This window comes from Chlamydomonas reinhardtii (genome assembly GCF_000002595.2).
Source record: "Chlamydomonas reinhardtii strain CC-503 cw92 mt+ unplaced genomic scaffold scaffold_39, whole genome shotgun sequence".
Taxonomy (NCBI): domain Eukaryota; kingdom Viridiplantae; phylum Chlorophyta; class Chlorophyceae; order Chlamydomonadales; family Chlamydomonadaceae; genus Chlamydomonas; species Chlamydomonas reinhardtii.
The window spans coordinates 1-8,284 of NW_025061552.1; the positions used below are offsets into that span (position 1 = coordinate 1).

General features: G+C 59.9%; 1 protein-coding gene across 1 annotated transcript; it reads right to left on the reverse strand.

Moving 5' to 3' along the window:
- CHLRE_39g760047v5 (uncharacterized protein) lies at positions 1–3,405 on the reverse strand. Its single transcript, XM_043073041.1, has 3 exons — positions 2,194–3,405; positions 1,573–2,037; positions 1–1,224 (listed from the first exon to the last, which is right to left on the reverse strand). The coding sequence occupies exons 1-3, from the start codon at positions 3,142–3,144 to the stop codon at positions 496–498; spliced, it is 2,145 nt and encodes a 714-aa protein (XP_042914032.1). The 5' UTR covers positions 3,145–3,405; the 3' UTR covers positions 1–495.
- Positions 3,406–8,284: the final 4,879 nt, after the last annotated feature.

Below are 8,284 nucleotides of genomic sequence, written 5' to 3' on the forward strand. Positions count from 1 at the left end.
CACAACTCAGTTGGCGCGCGCTCATATCTGGTTTTGAGAGCCAAGCATTGTGCTGTAGTTTTGTGCACGGTATTAGGTGCACGGCTGCATGGCGGCACGCACAGCGGAAGCCGGGTACCCCAAAAACGGGCAGCCCGCTTCCATCCCCGTCGACACACAATTCGCCTGTACCGGGAAACCCTCTGGGCCTCTGGTCTGGCGTGTCCGCGTGTGGCACGCCACCCAAACCCAACTTCCGCTTAATATTTGTGAGCATACTATCAAGTGGACTATCAAGTGTTGCTGCAGCCGTCGTCACAGCCTCGCTGACTACTCTGAACTTGCTGCCTACTGACCTACAACCATACCGTCCATACACTTTATAAATCAGACAATTACCCCCTACTGCAACAAACGTATCAGCCCGCTCTCATCCTTGCGCCGCCTGCAGCGCCACCTCACACTCATTAGGTCATTGTGGCAGTGCGTGGCCTCCAGGGTACCACCTAGCAGGCTTTACACCGATGCCTCCACCGCCTCCTCCTCCTCCTCCTCACCCGAGCCCAGCAACGACATCATCACCTCCTCATCAAACAGCACACCACGACCGCGCGACTCTAGGACCACGCTGTTCTGCCGGATGAAGATCAGCTTCTCTGCGCGCTCCTGGCCCAGGCGGTTGCGTGCCTTGGTGAAGATGTTGCCCCACAGCGACCAGTTGCGCTCGGCGGCACAGGTGGTGGCGTGCATGCACAGCAGCCGCTCAGCCGCGAACGCCAAGGCCTGAAAGGTGGCCTTGAGCTTCTTGCGCCAGAAGCGCAGGCGCAGCGACAGAGCAGCCACCTCGATGCCCACCTTCTTGCCCTTGGCGTCGGTGATGTCCTTGCGCTCAACCAGGGAGGGCACGGGGCCGCCACAGTCGGTGGGCACACCGCTCAGCTCGAGCAGGTCCCACTCCTTGGCTGCCACCGCCTGCTTCTCCTTGTCAGCGCCGCCATACAGCTCACACACAAACTGCTTGGCGTCCTTCTGGTCGGGCACTGAGAGCTTGCTGAATGGTGGGGTCCAGTCGCCCTCCTCCTGGAGGAAGTAGATGGGGTCGAGCAGGTAGGCGGCCAGCATGGCGGGGCTGCGGATGGTGCTTTCATACCGCTTGTCGAACAGGGACAGCACGCCCTTGAGGGTGGGGTGCTTCTCCTCGAAGGCTTTGACGTGGGCACGCAGCTGTGTGGCAACGGGGTACACCTGAGAAAGGAGAGGGGGAGAGAGAGGGGTGGATACAGTCAGTACCGAGGCTGAAGTATCTAAAGCAACACGTGTGTGACGCTTTACCCCTCCCCCGGCACACCCCTCCCCCGCACACCCCTCCCCCGGCACAATCATGCTTAGGGACACCCCTCCCCCGGCACACCCCTCCCCCGGCACAGCCCTCCCCCGCACATCCCTCCCCCGTCACATCCCTCCCCCGGCACACCCCTCTCCCGGCACATGCCTCCCCCGGCACAGCCCTGCCCCGGCACACCCCTCCCCGGGCACACCCCTCCCCCGCACATCCCTCCCCCGGCACACCCCGCACATCCCTGTCCCCCGCACCTGGCTCAGCATTGACGCGTCCGCCTCCAGCTGGCGAATGGTGTCACTGACGGGCTGTGCGAGCTCCACGTAGGCCTCCATCTTGTACCACAGGTTGGAGTAGGGGCGGTTGGCAAGCACGGCGTTGCGGAACTGATCAGCGTTGGTTGAGCTGGCACTGGCGTCCTCCCAACTAGTGTGCAAGCAAAGCTCGCGCAGAGAGGCCTTGGCATCCAGTAGGTCGCGGGCGATGAACAGCTGGCAGGCAAAGCGAGTTGGGGCATGGACGGTAATGCCCTTCACCCTGCCGTACACCGTCGCCATAACGGTGTGCAGCAGGGCACGAATGCGCTCGGCGCTGTTGATGAGCAGGGACATCATGAGCATGGCGGAGACAACTCCCGCGGTCCAGCTGCACTTGCGCTCGTCGGACAGGTCCTTGAAGAACAGGGAGAAGCCATGTGCGACGCAGCCCACGCAAATCCACTGCAAGGGAAGAGGGAGGCGGGTGTGAGTGTGGGGCTGGGTGCGGAGACTGGGCTGAGGCGAGACAGGGGTTTGGTACGCGCGCACCCGCACCTTGCCCCCCCCCCCCCCCACACACGCACACACACACACACGCACACACGCGCGCGCACACACCTGCGGGTTGTGCTTGCGCAACAGCACCATAGCCTTGCGGTTGGCCTTGGTGTTGTCCATAATGAAGCCGAGGCACTTGTCCGCGCAGCCCTTGAACACGCCAAACTGAGCGTCTGCAGCCAGCTTGATGTGCTGCTGCGCAATCCACGGGGCGTCCTTCACAACACCAGCTGCGGCGATGACCTTGCAGAAGATGGCGCGGTTGAACAGCAGCTTCATAACGTTGATGAGGGGAGTGCCAGTCAGCGCAACACGGCTCCGCCAGCCGTCGGTAGCAATTGCAGCCAGCCCGCCGTCAGCCTCCTCCACCTTCTCTAGCTCGCTTTTCAGGTCAGTGTAGGCCTCGTCCAGCATGGTGGTGGCGAGCTTCTTGCGGCCAGGCAGGATGATGCCCACAGCGGCGCACGCGGCTACCAGGTTGGGGTGCTCAATCAGGTGCAGAGCAATGTTGCACTTGAAGAAGAAGAGGGCCAGGTTGCACAGGAAGATGGCGATTTGCGGGGCGGGGAACAAAAAGCTGCGGAGACCAGAGTCAGTGCGCTGCCGCTTGAGCTCGCCAGTGGCAGAGTTGGAGGCGCCCGGGGTCGGGGTCGGGTCAGGGGTGGGGCCGGGGGTGGGGGCGGACGTACGGTCGGTGCCGCTCGCTGCTCCAGCCTCCAGCGCCTTCTTCACGCGCTTGTCGCATGCCTTTACGTGCTGCGGCGCCGCTACTGACGGGTTCACGGCGCTGACTTGTTGAAGGCAGCGAGTGCACTCGAGCATCACCGAACCCGCCGCGAGCAGGACGTTGAAACGAGACCACCACCAGGCGCGATTTTTGGTCTTCGCACCCTTTAGGGTGGCAGCGTAGGTAGCGGGGTCCAGCTGCTTGTCGCCATACTTGTAAGTTTTAGACTCGTCGGCAGGGGAGGGGGGTGTGCAACTCGGCCTGGATCCAGGTTCGCGCTGCATGGGACCCGGCCAAAAGGTGTTCGGACCCCTCCCAAGGAGCTCCCGGCCATTCATTCGTGTATGTAAGACAACTGTATAGTCATTAGAACTGATAGCGAAGGGCCGCAGGTCCCCCTCCAACATTTCGAGGGTTTAGAGCCATTCCTGAGCGATTTCATGACTTGACGTGTCCTATGGCGTGAAATACTGAAATGAACTGGAACGCTCGTTTCGCGGGGATCTGGCGTGTCCTGGAGGCCCTGGGCGCCCTGCGAGCGACGGTGAGACCAGGGGAGAACGGGGAAATGGACCCTTTGCGGGCTCGCTGAGCCTCCTAAGGAGCTGCCAGCGCCGACCTAGGCATTTGCATCCCAATACCATGTCCCAGCGGGGGTGGGTGCGGCCTTAGGAGGCCAGGAGGGTGCTGGTTGGGCCGTTTCCAGGACCGCATGGAAAGGCCCCCAGCGCGGCACAAGCTCGGGTGGCGTCGGCTATCGCTCCTTCCCCTAGGTTAGGTGTCAGAATGGAGCCAACTGTATGAGGAACCAGAAGCGCGAATCCCGACCATGTTTACAAGGAGTATCAGGCCACACGCGATGTCCGGCGAAATGTGATGGTTCAGTTCACAGGGGGCCAAATCGTCGCAGCCATATCACCGCGCCTGCACGATTTCGATATGTGTTGGCGGTACTTTGGCCATAGCGCGCATGCCGGGGTCCTTAGAGGGAGGCATTCTTCCCCACCAGAATGCAGGCGCAATTTTGCATGGCGGGCATCGCGCGTTCCTAGATATCATGTGCTTAGGTGTCAGAATGGAGAACATGTATATGGGAGCCCATAGCGCTTTCCAGACTGCAAAAAGGTTCGGCGTAGTGTTCACACCAGATGTCCGGGGACTTTGGGTGCACGATGGGACCGGTACTCGTCACCTCAAAGTGCTGGTACAGGCCGATAAGGCTAGTGACCGGGCGCTGCGGGACGAGAGGCGGGCAGATGCAGCTACATCGGCAAAGAAGGGCAAGGCGACCACAGCGGCTGGCGGCGCAGACGGCCAGCGTCGTGGCCGCAAGAAGGCAGCGCCAGCAGCAGAGGCGCCGGAGGAGGAGTCTGCGGACGAGCCCGACAGCGCAGACAGCAGCAGCGACTGTGACTCCACCTACGGTGACGACTTTGTCTGTCAGCTGTGCAACGAGCCGGAGCCCGCAGACGCAATGCTCTTGTGCGACAGCTGTGACAAGGGCTACCACAACTTCTGCCTGACACCCAGGGTGGACGGCATCCCGGAAGGGCAGTGGTTCTGCCCCCACTGCGCTCAGGTTGCGGCGCCCGCAGCTGCGATCGCCCGCAAACGGGCTGTGGACGCTGTTCCAGCGGAGGCAAAGCGGACGCGGCCGGCGGCAGCAGCAGGCGCGGAGCGGAACATGGCGGCGACTGGCAAGGATGCAGCGGCTGCTAGCGGAGCTGTGGTGGCAGTCGGCGTCAATGCGGGGGCAGCCGGCTTGGCCGCGGCGGCAGGCATGGAGCCTGTGGCTCCCAAGCGCGGGCGCGCCAAGCGCGGGCTTCCCGCAGAGGCACCGCCCGCCCAGCGCGAGGGAGCGCGCAAACGGCTGCCATCTGTGCGCCTGAACGACTGAGTACGTATGCATGGGGATTGGTTACTGATGTCGTAACCACCGTAGGGACTAGCAAGATAGAGCTGTGATGGGCATAACCAATTCTTTGCAGGCTTTTCGCATGTACTATAAAAATAAACACAGCAGCTGCCGGCGTGTCGCGCACGTACGGCACGTGAACGGCATGTGCGCGGGACTTTGTAGTGAGGACTGATCCGATGTGTACTCGGTTTTGTATGTTCATTAGTGTAGCACATCACTTACGGTATGTGCACACGACACTGCGAACGGGAACGGGTGCGTATGCAACCTTGAGATTCAATGCAAACTTACGGTATGTTATGCATTCATGGCAAGCATTCTCATATATCTTGCAACCAGGGGAGCCTCCCATGCCTAGTACTGCACAGTGCAGTATGGAGTCAGATGGTAGTGAGCAAGGAAGAGAGTAAGGCCGTGAAGAACGCCGTGCAGTATGGAGTCGGAGATGGGAAAGGAGTGAAGGATAGCGTGGCTGAGAGTGGAGCGTCAGCACAGCATGGTAGTGATGACAAGGTTATGATTTGTACATGTACACAGAGGCTTACAGTGACTGGAGTTTAAGTGGCTAAAGTTATCAAGGTGCGAGCAGAAGGGGTATTGAAGGTGCAAGTGAAGGTGGAAGTGAAGGTGAACAGGTCATAGGAGACAGTCAGAGGCAGCACGCCCCTGGCCAGCCAAGGGACGCACGCAATGGGCATCATACGACCTGTCAGTATAGACGGCCATATGTGTTACCGTACATGCACGAGGGGGTAGGCATTACATGCATAGGAGGTGTCACAGTTATCAGCGTAGGTACTCAGGGAGTCCGGAGCAGGACCTCAAGAGTCCAGAGTCCCCTGGCCAGGAGTTGCATACCTGCGCAGCTCTGCTGGCGCGCACAAGCATAGTGGAGGCATGTAACGAACTTTCAGAAGCATAATGTGTTTCACGGTTGCGGGCTTCACGGTTTGCGTCCAGGGGTAAAATGCCAGGTCAGGGGGCCCTCTCCTGGAAGCGCAGGACGCGCACCCCTGTTAACACCAATAGACACGGACCAAACCCCTGAATATGGCATCTGTACATATGTCTAGAGCGGACGGCAGGGGCCGCTCGCTTCGGCGGGCCTCGGAAAGGGCTCCAAAACGGCCATTCCCGCGAAGGGTCTGCAGGGCATCGGGCATCGCCCCTAAGGGGCCGCGCCCGTCGCTTTCTGGAGGTCTCATCAGTTTCATAGTTAGCAGAAGAGCTTTTGGGGTGATTGCAAGCAGCCGGAATTTCGCTCGTGGTGTTTCCAGTGCGCGCAATTTGTCAATGGCCGGCCCGCTCTATGGGCTGGTTTCTGGCCCGCTATCAGTTCTAATGACTATACAGTTGTCTTACATACACGAATGAATGGCCGGGAGCTCCTTGGGAGGGGTCCGAACACCTTTTGGCCGGGTCCCATGCAGCGCGAACCTGGATCCAGGCCGAGTTGCACACCCCCCTCCCCTGCTCGTCGGGCTTTCCTGGCGGGTCCGGCTTGTCAGCATGCTGTGCCATCGTTATATATAAATAATATAACTAAATATTTTGTAGGTACGAGTGTTTGCCACAGAAAGGAGGGGAAATCCCTGCTTTAACGCCAATTTTGAAATGTTTGGATATTGGCACGTTCTACTGCGGAAACGCTCTACCCCTCCTCTGCAGAATTTCTCAAAACTACATTATGTTGATGTAGAATTGTTCTAGGCTATATTTCTATTTCTCAGGGGCGGCACAACCCTAGCCATCACTCATACCTGCTTATAACCACATCTTAGTATGCTCGCCCTCTGCGCTCATAAGCATAAAGGAAGCAGCAGCTCATGCGCACACCAGCACCCAAGTTCTCCGACCCTCCTCATCCTTCCTGGTTTGCCCTTTTTCGCCTATCCCTCCCTCTTCAATCCCACGAACAGCAGGTCCAATCTCTCCCTCCTCCGGGCCGCTCATCTGTCTGTTTAGGCGCCCCCATCAATTTCGGAGCCTTCCCCACATACCGTATCTGGCACGAACTGTCCCGTCCCACCCATCTGCGACAACTGTCCTACATATCCACCGTGTACCCCTGAACGCGCACAGCCCCGCCCCCATTCACGTTCTTTTCTGTGGCCCACGCAAGTTTAAAATCATGTAATGCTTGAACATTTAACGCTGTGTCTCTGGCTTTGCGCCATGCAGGTCTGGCGCTGGGCTGCGCAGTCGCGCGGTTCCCTCTCTGCGCGGCTGCCGGTGGGAGGCCCCTTGCCGGCGCTGCGTGGTGCGTGTGTGGACAGCGGGTGGGGCAAGCACTGCTTTTGCGGCGGTTGGGCGATTGCGTGTGCGGGGGTGATGTGGCTGCGGTGGGGCACCCTTCTATTAGCTCAAGCCGCTGGTGGGCAGGTGCAGCGACTGCTTGGTAGGGGCGGGAAGCAAGTAGTTTGTGGGTAGCGTGGGTGTGGGGGCCCGCCGCCGCGGCATGGGCTGGGACCCGCCTTGGCGGGATCCGCCGGGAACCGGTCCATCGTGTGGTGCCGAGGGTTTTGCCTTGTCTGACGAGTGGGGTAAACTCCCGTGCTGCGTGCATGTAGAAAATGAGGTCCCTCGTGGGGTCGGAAGGGTAATGGAGTGTGGATCCGGGCAGGGCAGCGTCATTGGCCTCGACTGCGGGATTGCGTGTACGTGTGTCGTACTTGATGATTGTGGCGTTGCTTTGCCGTTTGCTTTGGTTTGGCCTGCAGGACTTCCAGGGACGGCCGCGCCGGGGCCTCAGAGGGCCTCGGAGGTGTCGACTGCTGCCAGCGTTCCAGTATGGAGGTGAGAGTGCGTTGGGGTATACCGTACCGCCAGGAATTTGTTTGGGCTGAGCCCCCCCAGCGCAGCGTTCCAGGGGGGGGGGCGAAGCCCCCCAGGAACACCCCTGTCCGTGGCTGCGCCGGCAAAACATAGCATACTGGCGCGAACCGCGGCTGCTACGTATTAGTATTTGTTAACGCCTATTGCATGTAAATAGGTGGCAGGAAAAATTCGGGCGGAACGAGAAGTGCCTTGGCGCGTCCAGGGACAATTGACTTTCGCGAGGTCGCGAGGAAAGCATCCGGTGCCCGCTGATATGCAGTCTTTAGGGCAAACTATGTTGGCGGCAAGCAAAGCGGGGAAGTATATCGGAAGTTTTGAGCGACTTGCTGAGCCATGCCTGCCGACGCGCCAGAATGCCGAGAAGCCCCGAGGTCGCCCCCGCCCCGCGCCTAGCCCTTTGAGCGTGGGGCGCGTGCAAGGTGGTAAGCCCAATGCTGGACCTAGACGACTGAAAACCCGGTGCAGGCGAACTGACAGCGAGGGGGGGGAGGGGGGATAGAGGGGGACATGTCTACCAGCCTGCACGGCACGTGTCTGTGTGTGTGTGTGTGTGTGTGTGTGTGTGTGTGTGTGTGTGTGTGTGTGTGTGTGTGTGTGTGTGTGTGTGTGTGTGTGTGTGTGTGTGTGTGTGTGTGTGTGTGTGTGTGTGTGTGTGTGTGTGTGTGTGT